Source organism: Ovis aries, chromosome 13 (genome assembly GCF_016772045.2).
Source record: "Ovis aries strain OAR_USU_Benz2616 breed Rambouillet chromosome 13, ARS-UI_Ramb_v3.0, whole genome shotgun sequence".
Taxonomy (NCBI): domain Eukaryota; kingdom Metazoa; phylum Chordata; class Mammalia; order Artiodactyla; family Bovidae; genus Ovis; species Ovis aries.
The window spans coordinates 1,434,397-1,451,783 of NC_056066.1; the positions used below are offsets into that span (position 1 = coordinate 1,434,397).

The 17,387-nt window shown below is 37.6% G+C and overlaps 1 protein-coding gene across 2 annotated transcripts in view; it reads left to right on the forward strand.

Moving 5' to 3' along the window:
- The window catches only part of PLCB1 (phospholipase C beta 1), an 857,274-nt gene that overhangs the window by 686,677 nt on the left and 153,210 nt on the right, over positions 1-17,387 (forward strand). For both annotated transcript variants that reach the window (XM_042230393.1, XM_060397115.1), the window contains exons 16-20: positions 1,614-1,710; positions 4,021-4,105; positions 5,935-6,059; positions 11,225-11,379; positions 15,825-15,989. In XM_042230393.1, coding sequence (XP_042086327.1) covers positions 1,614-1,710; positions 4,021-4,105; positions 5,935-6,059; positions 11,225-11,379; positions 15,825-15,989 — 627 coding nt within the window. The remainder of the gene's footprint in view (positions 1-1,613; positions 1,711-4,020; positions 4,106-5,934; positions 6,060-11,224; positions 11,380-15,824; positions 15,990-17,387) is intronic.

Here is a 17,387-nt window from a genome sequence, read left to right on the forward strand (position 1 = left end):
TGTTCTGACATGGAGTTCTTCCTCTTATAATTATTTCCTTTAATGTAGTCTAAAGTCTTGATTATATTTTCCCCACTAAATTTCAACCTAATACCCAGAAGAAAAACTATTACAAAGTAGCTTTTCCTGAGAATTATTTCAATTGTGTAAACTTTTTATCTGTAACTTTTGATCATTTTAAAACTATCTTACTAGTTGGATAACCATTTACAATGGATATTTCCTAATTAACATTTAATCTTAACCTTGCTACAGAAGTTTTCAAAAGAAACCTTGTCTCCCTTGTATTCTGCCTTCTAAAAGTGGGAGAAAATGTTAAATCAGCCTACAAAGGTCTGCCCATATCAGTACTTCACTGTAGGCTTTCTTCTTTATAAAAAGTTTCATCAAAGTGGTATTTATATAATAGCTAATATTAGCTAAAGTAATATGAGGCTTTAATATGCCAGGTACTCTTCTGAGCTCTTTCACATAAGTTTACACACTTAATAATCACAAGAACTCTATTTGTTATTGAGACTAATTTTTTCCTAATTTTATAGGCGAGCAAACTGAGGCACAGAGCAGTTAAGTAACTTGCCCCAGACTGGCTCTAGACCCTGAGCTCCTGACCTTCTATGTATTGTTGTTTAGTCGCTAAGTCGTGTCTGACTCTTTGTGGCCCCACCAGGCTCTTCTGTCCATGGGATTTCCCGGGCAAGAATACTGGAATGGGTTGCCATTTCCTTCTCCAAGGGATCTTCCCAACCCAGGGATCGAACCTGTCTTCTCCCACACTGCAGCCGGATTCTTTACCACTGAGCCAGCAGGAAAGATGCATTGTGCTGCTTGCTTAATCGGTGCCCAGGAGCTAGGAAGGGAGGCCGAGCAGAAAGGTTCTAAAGAAAAGCAATATTTGTTTGTCCACCCCAACCCACTTTCACTGGCGACCCTTTTCAATAACAATTTTCCATTCACCCAGTGGTCACCTACATGCTCATTTTCGTATTGTATGATGAGTTCTTTTTTAACTATTTTATTGATTTACCTGGCTGTGTCAGGTCTTCGTTGTGGCCTGCAGGATCTTGGTTGTGTCAGAGGGACTGTTCCCTGGCAGCACACAGACTTTCTAGTTGCAGTCCAGGAGCTCCAGAGTGAGCGGGCTTCAGTAGTTGCGGGGCACAGGCACAGTGACCCCCCGGCATGACTTGTCCAATGAATTCTCGATATATTAACTTCAGACATCACCTGCAGACTCCCTGTTTTGACAGATGGGACACAGCTCGAGGCTTCTTTGACTTTGCTGTGCGTTTGGGTCACCTTAGTACATTACAGATCCTGGTTCAGGAGGGTTGGGAGGCTGCTCTCCCGCGAGCTTTCGGGTGGTCCTGATGCTGCTGGCACTGGGTGCTCGGGGAGCCACCCAGAGACCTTCCTCCTGCCACCCCTCAGCGTGTAGTGCAAGGTGCTGCTTTTCCTTTCTCCTCTGATCCATTTTCTGTTGGCGATAACTGTTTTCAGAAAAGGAGTGATCCTTTTCTGCCCTCATGGGTCATTTGATCATTGCCCTGGGAAAAGAACCCTCCCTAACATAATGCTGACTCTGGGAACATTGCTTTTACTCCTGCTTCCAGGGGACCGCAGGGAGCGAGGCCATGGCTACAGAAGAGATGTCTAATCTGGTGAACTATATCCAGCCAGTCAAGTTCGAGTCATTTGAAACTTCAAAAAGTAAGTTTGCCCTGGAGAAAAACCCCTGGTGTAGTATAGAATGAGTATATTATACCCACAGGATAATTAGACCAAAAAAAAATCACCCTTATTAGCACTATTCTATGAAGTTTTTAATATATGTGTGTCTTTACTCTCTGATTTTTATTTATCTAAATAAACATGCATGGTAAGCAGCTTCATCGTGTCCAACTTTTTGAGACCCTATGGACTATAGCCCACCAGGCTCTTTTGTCCATGAGATTCTCCAGGCAAGAATACTGGAATGGGTTGTCGTGCCCTTCTCCAGGAGATCTTTCCAACCCAGGGATCAAACCAGAGTCGCTTAAGTCTCCTGCATTGGCAGGCAGGTTCTTTACCACTAAGGCCACCTGGGAAGCCCCAGATATACATAAGCATATATTTATATGCATTGTGTATATCTATATAACCATATGAGAACATATTCCATGATATTTTCCCCAAATTCTTAATAGACCTACAGGCTGTACATGATTATCTAAAAGATACCTGACCAGAGTACAGTTAATTGAGGATTCTACATTGTTTTTCATTCGTGACCACACAGGGCAATTGTATAAATGACAGTGTTGAAATAAACTATTTAGCCATCCTTTAAAAGGAAGCAGAGACTTGATCGATCCTGATAAATAGAAATGGAACCAAATCAATGGACCTACATTTCATTTGTTCAGCCTATGTTTCATATACTTAGGGGAATATATAATTAACTTCACATCACTTGATGTTTTACTTCATCCGACAACCCGTCCATACTGGATGCAAGAGAAAGGAGCCCTTTTATCAAAGTGCTCAGTCGTATCTGACTCTTTTTGTGACCCCATGGACTGTAGTCCACTGGGCTCCTCTGTTCAGTGAGTTCTCCAGGCAAGAATAGTGAAGTGGGTAGCCATTCCCTTCTCCAGGGATCAAACTGGGGTCTCTTGCATTGCAGGCAGATTCTTTACTGTCTGACGTACCAGGGAAGCCTAACTTTCAATAAGGTTTAGACATAAAAATTTCAACAGTTTGTTTGATGTTATAACTACTAGTCTTCTTACCGCAAGCTATGAAACATCCTATAAAGTACTTATTTTTATATTACTATGACTGTCTTTGGCTGTTAAATGTTTGCTTAATTCATGATTCAAAAGCTCCCAGACAAGTAGCCAAACTGGGAAGGAGCTGGTACATTTAGGCCTTTAAGAACCTCATAACAACAGCACCAGCCAAAGATTTACAAACAAGTACTTTCTTCTTGTATTTTACACCATTTTCTCACTTTTTTCAAAAGAACACTGCACATAGTTTATAAAGAACCTATTAAAGCGACTTAATTTTAATTAACAGCTGTGCTTAAAATAGTCATATGAAAGTAGAATTTTGATGGACCAAAATAAGAGAAGCAAGCGTTTCCTTTAGAGTTGACTAAACTGGGGAAGGTGAAGAGGTGGATAAAGGAGGAATGTGGGAATGACTAGGAAGAAAAATGAGGCTTTAATTCTGGAAAATGGGCATCAAAGAGGGAACAATGCCTGACGGTAACTCGGTTTAAATCACTGAGCTCCAAGTGACATGTCTTTATATGTAGCAGTGTGATTTCTAGTTGGAAAGAGGTCAGAAAAGCTGTTTGGCTCTTTGCCTTTCTAAACTAAGATAACTTCTTTTGGTTTCTCTCACTGTAATTGGAAGCTTGACTTCTGGTTTCAAGATGTTGCTCCATGTCCAAGAATATGGAGACCTTCTAGGATATTCACCTCTGTGGCCCCTGACATGTAATCTGAAAATGAGGCCATCCAACTGGAAAATGTTCAAGGATCCTTCTGCTTTAAAATAACAAAATTCTAAGGTCACATTAGTTCTTTCAACCAGAAGGGTACCTACAAGCTTGAGGTGATGACAATGTGGGTATAGTCAAGTGGAGATAATCAGCATCTGGCAGGAATGTACATGAGGTCGTGGTCTGTATTGTTAATTATCAGTGACGGCTTCAAGAAACCAATCTAAATGGATTTAAAACAAAAGGTCCTTCCTCTTTTGACAGATCAGCTTGCCTAGCCACACTCTCCATGTCTAGAATTCATCTTCTAACATTGAGGCCACCGTGTCCCTAACTTGCACAACACCTAACCAGGTAGCAAATATTAGAAGACACAAATAAGACTGAAAATTAAAACTAAAACAAAATTAAATATAAAAGTTACTTGCGGGTCTTTGCCCTCAGTTTCGTGGACATTTGCCTACTTCTTATATGCTATTATTTATAACACTGAATTTTATTTCTCACTTTTTTTGCTGTCGTTAACACAGAAAGAAATAGAAGCTTCGAGATGTCTTCCTTTGTGGAAACCAAAGGTCTTGAGCAACTTACAAAGTCTCCGGTGGAATTTGTAGAGTATCCTTGATTTGACGGACGTGTGCCGAATTGACAATAATGAAGTCTTGTGCTATTGGTTTAATTTTTGTCTTTAATAAGGAAAAGGTGCATGAAATGGCTAAAGTCTGTCACTTGGGAGTGACAAATAGTTTCAGGTTTCGTATGTAGTGGTGAGAGGGATAGTCTGGCCTGTGGAAGAGAACTGGCCTTGGAGTAAAGGACGATTTCAAGGTTACCTTCACAATATCAAGCTCTTTAACCCTTGGCAATTCCAAGTTTTCTCACCAGTAAACAGAAATGATGATGCCAGCTTTGTTGCTTGCTGTTTGGGTTAGGGATCACATATGTAAAATGCGTGTGTATACGAAATGTGTGTGTGTACTTTATACATACATAAAATATGATGTATGCAAAGTATATATTATATAGATAATAGAGACACCTTTCTGGTGTCTCACATGCTTACATGTAATAGACATCCAATTGGAAAATAGTTGGGATGATGATAATATAAATATATATTACTAATGATATATAATATATATCATAAATATATATTACTAATAATGGCTTTGTTGAGACTCCTGATGACAATTTTTTTTATTTTATTCCTGAATTAAAATAAAATGGCATAAACATTAGAATTTTTTCATAAAATTAATATTAAATGTAATAGTTATATAAAAGAAAAAATATCATCTTTAAAGTTCATTAACAATAGGAAAGGAAATAGAGATAAACTCCATAAACAAAGTGCCGATAGACATACTCATTAGCAATCAATAAGTACTAACTACGTGGTAGACCTTTGTTATGTCTTAATGTAATCCTCACAACAGCCCTATGATGTAGGAATCATATATCTTTTATAGATGAAGAAACTGAGGCACAGAAAAGGGAAATAACTTGTCCTGGATCATACAGCTAAGTTTCAGAATTAAATTTCAGACCCTCTTTGGCCTAAGTCCCCTGTCAAGCCCAGAACCTGAGCTAACCTCTGCCAAACTTGGTAATTGTGTGTGTGTGTGTGTGTGTGTGTGTGTGTGTGTGTGTGTGTATTCAGTTGCTCCACTGTGTCTGACTCTTTGCAATCCCATGGACTGTAGCCTGTCAGACTCCTCTGTCCATGGGATTTCCCAGGCAAGAATACTAGAGCAGGTTGCATTTCCAGGTTGCTCTCCCCAACCCAGGGACCTAACTTGTGTTTCTTGCATTTCCTGCATTGGCAGGAGGAGTCTTTAAAGCTTGGTAATAGCAATAGTTAATTGTGTTTTAAGAACATAGCATCATTCAATAACCAAAAGGTTCTCAGGATGGAAAACTGATGATGGTAGGAATCAAAATATGAGTAAAAATCTTCTGTGCTATATTAACCTTGTTATCAATCATAAAGAGTACCATAGTTTTGGCAAAGAGCATTCCCTGAGAAGGTTAAGAAAATGAGCAGAGAGCATTTCAAAAATAGCTGTACAGTTCATGCTATCTGCTTCTGCCAAGCACAATATCATCCTGTCCCATGATTTGCTCCATTCGGATTTCCTTTTATGTCCTTAATCACTAGGCCAGTCCTTAACAGTCTCCAAAAAATTGCATTGACTCAACCATTTTTGCTGCTTCATTAGTTTTTACCCACAAGGCTCTGCAAAGATGATGCTCCATTTGTATTATAAAAGCACATTTATTCTGTTTATTCAGAAAGCTTTTTACATATTTTACTCGCTAGTTCAATGAGATCATCCATCTTTAATTCATTTCCCCCTCAGAGAAAGATGGGAAGCAGCTTCTCAGTTGGTATTATTGGCTAATTCTTTTTGTAATTGTATTCACTACTTAACATGATGGCCCAGATATAACAAAATGCAGCTTAGCAGGATATATCCAAAGGGAACACGCGTGGATTCATCTAACTATATGCCTCAGCTCTTCTGGAATGCAGGCTGCCAAATGGTTGCCCTTAATTTCCAAACAGTGGGTAAGTCACACACTATTCATTTCCATCCTATAAAAGCCGCATCTCCAAGTGCCTGAAAATCATCCCAAGGAGGAGAAAGACTGCCAGACTGGATTGAATAAACAAACAAAATACATTTTCATAAAGAAAATATCACTACAAAAAAGGCACATTTTGAATATTGAGGAATTATCTCTGATAGTTTATAGATGTCTTTACTTAGATTTGTTTTACTTATTTTCAAACATTAAAAGTAATACACATTTACTCTAAAAAATATTATAAATTCAAAATAAGTATAAAGAAAATAATAAAACTTCCAGGAATGTTACCACTCAGAGATTCTCTCAACATTGTTAACTTCTGGCTTTGTGATCTGTAAGTATTTTGGCAATGCATATACATGCTTTTTCACTTAATACCTTGTTAACATATATATCTTCATATATATTTATTACATGGAAACATGAATTTTAATAGCTATATATTAAGTACATCTCAGAATTAACTAAAGCACACTTCCTATCACTGAGCTTTAGGACATTTTTTTCTGCTATAAATAATACCCTGAGAACAGGCTGAAATATAAATTGTCAAGTTTATCTCCTAATGTTCTTTTGGAAAAGTTCCTAAAATAGAATTAAGTGAAAGTTTTATGAGCCTTTGTACAATGCCAATTTGTACATCAAAAATGTGGCACGAGATTTCTTCTCAATCAGCAACGTATGGTATGTTTTTCCCTCACATTTGTGTTCTTGGTTAAGTATTATTATTAAATAATGGTAATAATTCAGACAAATATCTCCTTGTTCTTTTTTGTTTCATTTCTCTGAGTGTTGAAGTTGAAAATTGTAAGTTTGTGTTTTTATTTTTGTTGTTAAGTCACTAAGTCTGCAACTCTTTACAGCCCCATGGACTGCAGAACCCCAGGCTGTCCTCCACTCTCCTCACTGTCCACTGTCCTCCATTGTCTCCGGGAGTTTGCTCAAATTCAAATTCATCATAGTCAGTGATGCTACCTAACCATCTCCTCCTCTGCTCCCCTTCTCCTTTAGCCTTCAATCTTCCCCAGCATCAGGGTCTTTTGCATTGAGTCAGCTCCTCCATCAGGTGGCCAAAGTATTGGAGCTTCAGCTTCAGCATCAGTCCTTCCGATGAATATTCTGGACTGATTTCCTTTAGAATTGACTGGGTTGGTGTTCTTGCAGTCCAAAGGACTCTCAGTTCTTTGGCCCTCAGCCTTCTTTATGGTCCAACTCTCACATCCATACATGACTACTGGAAAAACGATAGCTTTGACTGTAGGACATTTGTCGGCAAAGTACTGTCTCTGCTTTTGAATATGCTGTCTAGGTTTGTCATAGTTTTCCTTCCAAGGAACAAGCATATTTTAATTTCATGGCTGCAGTCACCATCTGTAGTGATTTTGGAGCCCACGAAAAGCAAATGTCACTGCTTCCACTTTTTCCCCTTTTATTTACCATGAATTGATGGGACTAGATGCCATGATTTTAGTTTTTGAATGTTGAGCTTCAAGCCAGCCTTTTCAGTCTTCTCTTTCACTTTCATCAAGAAGCTCTTTAGTTCCTCTTCACTTTCTGCCAGTAGAGTGGTATCGTTTGCATATCTGAGGCTGTTGCTATTTCTCCCAGCAATTCTGACTCCAGCTTGTGATTCATCCAGCCTGACATTCCACATGATGTACTCTGCATATACTTTAAATAAGCAGGATGACAATATACAGCTTCGTACTTCTTTCCCAAATTTGAACCAGTGAGTTTCCATGACTGATTCTAACTGTTGCTTCTCGACCTATATACAGGTTTCTCAAGAGATAAGATAGTCTGGTATTGCCCATTTTTTTAAGAATTTTCCAGTTCGCTGTGATCCACACAGTCTAAGGCTTCAGCATAGTCATTGAAGCAGGAGTAGGTGTTTTTCTGGAATTCTCTTGTTTTCTCTATGATCCAATAAATGTTGACACTTTGATCTCTGGTTCCTCTGCCTTTTCTAAACCCAGCTGGTACATCTGAAAGTTCTCAGTTCACATACTGCCGAAGCCTAGCTTGAAGGATTTTGAGCATAAACGGACTAGCATGTAAAACGAGCACAGTAGTACAGTAGTTTGAACATTCTTTGGCATTGCCCTTCTTTGGGATTGGAATGAAAACTGACCTTTTCTAGTCCTCTGGCCACTGCTTAGTTTTCCATATTTGTTGACATATTGAGTGCAGCACTTTAACAGCATCCTCTTTTAGGATTTGACATAGCTTACCTGGGATGCCATTACGACCACTAGCTTTGTTCATAGTAATGCTTCCTAAGGCCCACTTCACTTCGCATTCCAGGATGTCTGGCTCTAGGTGAGTGATCACACCATTGTAGTTTTCCAGGTCATTAAGACCTGTTTTCTACAGTTCTTCTGTGTATTCTTGCTACCTCTTCTTAATCTCTTCTGCTTCTCTTAGGTCCTTACCATTTCTGTCCTTTATTGTGCCCATCCTTGCATGAAATATTCCCTTGATATTTCCAGTTTTCTTGAAGAGATCTCTAGTCTTCCTCATTCTATTGTTTCCCTCTGTTTCTTTGCATACTTCATTTAAGAAGGCCTTCTTATCTCTCCTTGCCATTGTCTGGAACTCTCCTTTCATTGGGTATATCTTTCCCTTTCTCCTTTGTCTTTTGCTTCACTTCTTTCCTCAGCTGTTTATAAAGCCTGCTAGACAACCACTTTGCCTTCTTGCATTTCTTTTTCTTTGGGATGGTTTTAGTCACTGCCTCCTGAGTAGTGTTATGAACTACTGTCCTTAGTTCTTCAAGCACTCTGTCTACCAGATCGAATCCCTTGAATCTATTCATCCCCTCCACTGTATAACCATAAGGGATTTGATTTATGTCATACCTCAATGGCCTCATGGTTTTCCCTACACTTTTCAATTTTAAGTCTGAATTTTGCAATAAGGAACTGATGATCTGAGCCACAGTCAGTTCCAGGTCTTGTTTTTGCTGACTCTCTAGAGCTTCTCCATCTTTGGCTGCAAAGTATACCATCAATCTGATTTCTGTATTGACCATCTGGTGATGTCCATGTGTAGAATCCTCTTGTGTTGTTGGAAGAGGGTGTTTGCTATGACCAGTGTATTCTCTTGGCAAAGCACTTTTAGCCTTTGCCCTTTACCTTTTGTACTCCAAAGCCAAACTTGCCTGTTACTCCAGGTATCTCTTGACTTCCTACTTCTGCACTGCAATCCCCTATGATGGAATGATATGATTTTTATTTTTGCATTTCTGCTTTTATTCAGGACTGCTGTCAATTTTTCTGTTCATTTATAGCCGTACTTTTAATATAAAAGTCATGTTGTCTTATTTTGGGGGACAGATGAGATCAGATTGATTAATGTTTTATTTTACGGAATCTTAGTTTACTCTCACAATTACAAGCTCCACATCTGAAAGTCAATCCATGCTTACTCCCATTTCTTTCATAGTTTCTTTTTCACACGTAATTTAACCCTTTCATCTACACAGATTTAATTTTCCTGTATAATCTTGGTAAGAGACCAGTCTTTTATACTAGAGGTTGTCATTTTCATTGTTAATTTGGGTTCATTTTTTCAATTTGTAAGTCTTCTCCATTAATAAATTTTTTACCTTCCTGGAGCCAATAACCTTGTTATTATTATAATATTTAATAATATGGTTTAATATGTGGAAAATGAAATTCTCCTTTTCTATTACCATTCAGTGTTTCTTTGCCTTGGACTGACTGTTCTAAAATAATATTAACTAATACTATTAAGAATCATCTTGACACTTCATCTTGATACTAATGAGAATTTCACATCATGATGCCAATGAGTAGATGCTAACTGTGACTTTGAGACAGTCTTTTACACACTAAAGGAATCTACTCTTGGCCTAAATGACAACACTGGTTTTAGGAATTTATGTTGAATATTATTAAATGTCTCTTTGGCATCTATCAGGATGATCATATGTCCATTTCTTCTTTGTGAGAAATGTGATAAATTTTATTAATATATCTCCTAATATGTAAGTATCCTTTTGTTCCTGAGAAAAATTCTACTTGCTTATATATTGTTTTTTAGAAAATATGACTTGGCAATTAATTTTTAGGCTTTTGAAGTTAATTTTTTCAAGCATAAATTTGGTAGTTTATCCAATTTTGGTATCACAGTCATAATAACTTATGAAATGATAAATAAAAATTCACTTTTTTTCCCTGCTCTAAAAATGACTTGTTACATGAAACTTTGAAATAGTTCTACTGTCACTTCTTTATTGTCCATCTAAATAGAGCTGAGTTGTAACTCAGACAGTCTGGAACAAATTGATAGCTTCTCAAATTCATTATGACTTTAAAGCTTGTTTGTTTAGCTCTAGCAATTGCAAATAATGTAGACATTTATTTCATATATTGATCAAGTCTTAGCAAACTTTGACCAGGAATCTCTGTCCACTAGAAACGAGTCAATGAGTGATTAGATATTGGTAGTGAGTAATCAAACAAATAAAAAAATTAAAGGAAAACCTTTTTCCTATAAATTAAAAAAAGAATTATAGCATCTACTGTGGGTTAAGTATGAAGAAGTCCATCCTCAAAAACAAGGATTGGAGATTTAAACTTTCTGAAGGGTATCTGAGTAAGAATTATCAAAAGGCTTTTCCAATAAACATATTTTCTGACCTAGAAAATTCACTCCTGAGAGAATCGTTAATGATATCTTCAAAGACTTCACCACAACAATGTGGTAAAATCGAAACATTATATGTAAGGATGAAGATTTGGGAGAGACGCGAACATGTCCAGAGTGGGGCCTGGTATAATCTGTGTTTGGGTATATTTATCCAAAAGTATTTTATACAGTTATTAAAATTAAAGCAGGTGAATATTTAATGAAATGGACATACTGCATATAATTTATATATTCAAATATATGAATATGTTTTAAATAGAAAAACAGAATATACACCAACCTGTTGGCAGTCGTTTACCTCTGAATTTGGAGATGACAGCTTGGTTTTTTTTCTTATCTGTTTCCTAAGTTTCTATAATAAGTCTTTCTTCTTAAAGAGGGAGCAGAAGTGTACTGTAATAAAATCTTAGACGTTCTTGCTCCAAATGTAAATACAGTCCCAGTAAGGTTTGTGTCTTTTATTCGCAGACCTGGCTATGCAGATAAACATGGGGATGTATGAATACAATGGGAAGAGTGGCTACAGGCTGAAGCCGGAGTTCATGAGGAGACCTGACAAGCACTTTGATCCATTCACAGAAGGCATCGTGGATGGCATAGTGGCCAACACTTTATCTGTTAAGGTATATTCATCCCATCACACAACTGTACCCAGCAAAAGTCTTCAACAACACCTATTTTGTGTAAAGCAGTTTAGTCACTAAGCGTTTACTTCCCAGTAAAGTCTTCACTTCCTTTGTATTTTTTTTTTTAATTTGAAGACTAAATTCATATTAAAAGTTTTCAAAAGCTATATGCACAAGATGCCCCACTTTTAATGGGCTAAAAATTAGATCCAAAATCAGTGAAGCAAGTTGCTGAGATTCACCATGGCTAGTCCTTTCTTTAGGTGCAATGATCCTACAGAGAAATGTACCATGAAAACTCTGTGTGTGTGTGTGTGTGTGTGTGTGCGTGCGCGCGCGCACGCGCACACATGCGCTTAGTTACTCAGTCGTGTCCACCTCTTTGCAAACCCATGGACTGTAGGCTACCAGGCTCCTCTGTCTATGGGTTTCTCCAGGCAAGAATATGGAGAGGGGATTCCCTTCTCCAGGGGATCTTCCTGACCCAGGGATCAAACCCAGATCTCCTGCATTACAGGTGGATTTTTTATTGTCTGAGCCACCAGGAAAGCCAAAACCACAAAAATTAGTGACTCATATTGGAGAAATCTGGTCTTCCCTCCCACTGTTTGTTAGTTTTAGAAAAATAGCCACACTGAGAAAAATTAGAAAAAATAAAGGTATTCTCTAAATAAATTATTAAATATTGAATAAAAGTTCTCCAGTTACCATAGCATGGCTTTTGAAAATCTATCAGAGTATTCAGGAATTTATAACACATAATGAGTAATGATATTAAGGCCTTCCCTCATGGCTTAAATACAAGAATCACATCATTAAACATACATCTGACCCTCAAAAAATTAATTACAAATGATTTCTGCAGTCTTTGAAATTGATTTTACAGGTGACACAAGGTATTATTTTAGCTATGAGAAAATATACTATAAATGGGAAATTATTTTTATAAAAAACTTTTTACGTGAACCCTATAAGCCATTGGTTGTTGTAGCTAAGTTTCATTTACTTTTTAAAAGTTCCATTTCTTTTCTGTTTAACTGGATAATTGCAGCACTAAGAAACCTTTTTAATAAAGCATAAATGCAATTTTCCAATTGACCCTAAACCAAAAGCATATAAAAAATGTGTTAAAAAAGTACTCTATATAGTCCACAAGGTCACAAAGAGATATGACTTAGTGACTAAATAATAACAATAACAATTTCACTAATTTATATCTATTCTAAGCTTGTTGAACCCTTTTTTACTTTAAAATTTGTGTTACACCAGAGATTAAAAATAAAGTTGCACTGGAGTGTCTCTCAATGATATCATTTGAAATTATTTCACCCCATATATCTGCCAAGTGGAGTTGGCAGAATTAGAGCTTCAAGATTATATTTAGTTTAGGAAATTGTTTTCAGCAAAGGATGTTTAATTCCTGTCAAGTTTGATTAAGATAAACTCAAACATCACTCACAGATAAAATGCTGTTTTAGAATTTTTGTTAACTATAGTTGTAGTCAGGTCAAACTGATAGTAATATTTTATCAAAATAATCTTTTGTCCTTGTTTGCTGATTCATCTCATTTTATATGTTTGCTTTGCTGTTTATTCTTTCTTGAAAATTCTATCATGACAGTGTAAGTGATTATAAACAATCACATAGAGAAACTGGGGAAAACAGTTGAGTCCCAGACAGGTGTACACTGCTGCCTGAGTCTGGAGTGGAGACACTGCTCTGGAGATGTCAGTGTCCTCTGAAAGGACAGGCCATAATGCCTCAGAGACCCTGCAGAGAATCCTGCCTTCACCATGACGACTGGAGCCAAAATGCAGCTCACATCCACCCAGTATTGCCTTTGTTTCGATCCCCTGACATAGACTTTATAATGCCAGAGTAGACCTCTGAGCTCTGGTGGTGTTCCATGATCCTATTTTACTGATGAGAACACTGAGGCTCAGTGTTATTAGTTTAGTTAAGAAGTCTGTTTTAATCAAAATCTTAAGCATATTGTCACTTCCCTGGGGGACCAGTGGTTAAGATTCCACACTGCCAATGCAGGGGGTGCGGGTTCAATCACTGGGTGGGGAACTAAGATCCACATGCTGGGCAGATAAAGATAAAAACAAGGAAAAGAAAAAATTTAAACTCAATTCTAAAAAATCTTAAGCACACACCATCTTTGATGCATCTGAATTCCCAGCATGACTCATTTAACTTGGAAGTTTCAAACCTGCTATAAAATGTCTGCTCATTGTTCTCATGTAGAACCTCAAAGGAAACACAGAGATTGTTCCTTGCAGGTCTCATGCACTCAGGCACAGAGAACATTCAGGAGAAATGCATTTTCCCAGGGTAAATGCGGACACCGTCCTCCTCATAACTTTCTAACTTGTGTGGCATCTCTAACCACATCAGCGAGCAGCTGCCTTTGGCCTCCCCAGTCGCCATGGCCATCCCCAGGCCGCCGTTGTGTCTGTTTCCAGCCCACCACCATCTTGGTGATTCTGTCTCCTTTCACCGACTGGAGCTCAGAAAGTGAAGCTTTGTCAAGCAGATAACACAGATCACTGAGTCCGCTCCACCAACACTTGATTTCCACGTTTCCCTCTCTGTTGTTAAAGCAGAAGGACATTGTGTCTGTCTCCATTAACTTTTATAACATTCGAGAACCCCTCAGATTCTGAAAATTATGAATGTGTAGTTTTAAAATCTCACTTAATTCCACAATATTCATTAGCTTTATATCTAGGCAAAGGATACCACAATCATGTGGATGGTTAACCAGTGCGGTTAGGAGTGATAATAAACTGAGTTTAATAGTTTAAACTTGGTATTTGTTTTTACTTTTATCATTATTGTGGCTTTTTATTAAACTGTAACAACTTTGAGAATTGGAGTAGCATGGTATAACTACTCTGTCAAGTTGAATTTTATGAACAAGATTTTTTTTTAAATGCTAAACTTTCTACTATGCTATGTGTTAAATTTGTACTCTTAAGCAACCTTTTAATTTCATCTACAACCACGGTTCAACATCAGTCCTTCCAATGAATATTCAGGACTGATTTCTTTTAGGATGGACTGGTTGGATCTCCTTGCAGTCCAAGGGACTCTCAAGGGTCTTCTCCAACACCACAGTTCAAAAGCATCAATTCTTCAGTGCTCAGCTTTCTTTATAGTCCAACTCTCACATCCATACATGACCACTGGAAAAACCATAGCCTTGACTAGACGGACCTTTGTTGGCAAAGTAATGTCTCTGCTTTTGAATGTGCTGTCTAGGTTGGTCATAACTTTCCTTCCAAGAAGTAAGCGTCTTTTAATTTCATTTAATTTTCATTTTCATTTTCATTTTGGAGCCCCCCAAAATAAAGTCAGCCACTGTTTTCACTGTTCCCCATCTAGTTGCCATGAAGTGATGGGACCAGATGCCATAATCTTAGTTTTCTGAATGCTGAATTTTAAGCCAACTTTTTCACTCTCCTCTTGCACTTTCATCAAGAGGCTCTTTAGTTCTTCACTTTCTGCCATAAGGGTGGTATCATCTGCATATCTGAGGTTACTGATATTTCTCCCGGCAATCTTGATTCCAGCTTGTGCTTCATCCAGCCCAGCGTTTCTCATGATGTATTCTGCATATAAGTTAAATAAGCAGGGTGACAATATACAGCCTTGGCGTACTCCTTTCCTATTTGGAACCAGTCTGTTGTTCCATATCCAGTTCTAACAGTTGCTTCCTGACCTGCATACAGATTTCTCAAGAAGCAAGTCAGGTGGTCTGGTTTGATGTTGAAGGACTGAGGTTGAAGCTGAAACACCAAAACTTTGGCCACCTGATGCGAAGAGCTGACTCATTTGGAAAGACCCTGATGCTGGGAAAGATTGAAGGCGGGAGGAGAAGGGGACGACAGAGGATGAGATGGTTGAATGGCACCACCGACTCAATGGACATGAGTTTGAGTAAACTCTGGGAGTTCTTAATGGACAGGGAGGCCTGGTGTGCTGCAGTCCACGGGGTCACAAAGAGTCAGACACGACTGAGCGACTGAATTGAATTGAACTGAACTGAACAATCATGCTAAATTGAGAATTTTTTTTCTCTTATAAAGTTATTAAGTATTAGAAAAATCCTTATATTCAGTTGGCTCTAAAAACCAACCTTTAACTTTTAATAGATAGTATGTCTCAAATATAAAAGCCATAGTCTCAAGCTTTCATGCTTGTTCATGTATTTCACCCTATACAACTTTGTCTTATTAATTAACCCTTAACCCTGACATTATCGTTATTCTTCTAACAATTCTTTAACCAAAAAGGAAATAATATTTGTACTGTTGTTTCTGTTTTACTTTGATTATGGCTCAATATTCATCATTAGCATTTGTCCCTCCCTGAAGTTTTCTCTTGTATAATTGTTATTCATTTTTTAGAGTTGTTTTTTTTTTTAACTTTCTAGATTATTTCAGGTCAGTTTCTCTCTGATAAGAAAGTCGGGACTTACGTGGAAGTGGATATGTTTGGTTTGCCTGTGGACACAAGGAGGAAGGCATTGAAGACCAAAACATCACAAGGAAACGCTGTAAATCCCATCTGGGAAGAAGAACCCATTGTATTCAAAAAGGTTGGTCCTGTGTTCTTCACGTCAGATGTTAATGCATCTTCTAGGTGTTTTATGACTTCCCTGGTAGCTCAGATGGTAAAACGTCTGCCTACAATGGGGGAGACCTGGGTTCAATCCCTGGGTCGGGAAGATCTCCTGGAGAAGGAAATGACAGCCCACTCCAGTATTCTTGCCTGGAGAATCCCATGGACGGAGGAGCCTGATAGGCTACAGTCCATGGAGTCGCAAAGAGTCACTTTCAGGTGTTTTATACTGGAAAAAACATGAAATGAGGACTTACTTACTGTTTCTTTTGGGAATTTACACATTAATAATATAATAGCATTTTCAAAACCATCTTGAAAACTTCAAAATTTCTGTGAATTGCTTGTTTGGACTTTTCCTAATTATGAATCAATTAATTCTAGGATTCCTCATTTGGAAGACCAGAATAATGTGTAATTTTAATTCATAGCCTCTCATAATACAAGTGATAAATGATATGTCTTCACTATAATTCGAATGAAGTAGAGTGGTAAATAGGGAGTAATATGGTAGCCAAGAGAAAGGAAGTCCATGCTTCCTTTACAAAGCATAGCAATTAAACTCCCTGGAATCTCCAACCACTGGTGTTGGTCTGTGTAACTTGTCTGGATTCTATCTGACAGTTAATACCTTTCACATTTGACTTGTCTTTCCCTCTCCTTTCACAAAAAAACAGATCTTTTTCACTTCCTTTTTAAACAAAAAGGAAGACATTAAGTGCAGTAGAAAGTAGAGCGCACTCTGATCACTTTGCTTTTATCTAACCAAAATATCTGCAAAGGCAGTCTTCTGCACAGGGGGTATCCTATCTGTGGTAAAGATCTCTATACTCCAGCTTTTTTTTTCTTCTTCTGTTAATTGGATTTAGTTATACTGTCTTATAAGCATTCTTATATGAGTATTTTCTAATATACTGAAAACATTTAGAAAATACCTAACCCATTGAAAGTAGTCAATAAATGTTAGTTTTCTTATGTTCCAAAGAAATACATATTTAAGGTATAATTGGCCTCATGGTCTTGACATGTTGATATAGTATAGCTGCATATGTACTCCAGATGTTTTACACTGAGAGAAAAAGAAGTAAGCAATTTTTTCTTTTTAAGTTGCTCAATCTTGTCCGACTCTTTGCGACCACATGGACTATAGCCTACTAGACAGGCTCCTCCATCCATGGGATTTTCCGGGCAAGAGTACTACTTATGGCTAATTTGGGAATTTACAAATAAATAAAGTAATCTCATTTTGAAAGCTATCCTTGAAAGCTACTTTATAATTTTTGCATTTGCTCTGAAATACAAAGGTAGTTTGCTTTGAAAATATAATAGTGAATGCTCAAACTGTGATTAAACCATTAACTCACAGTATTTAAAC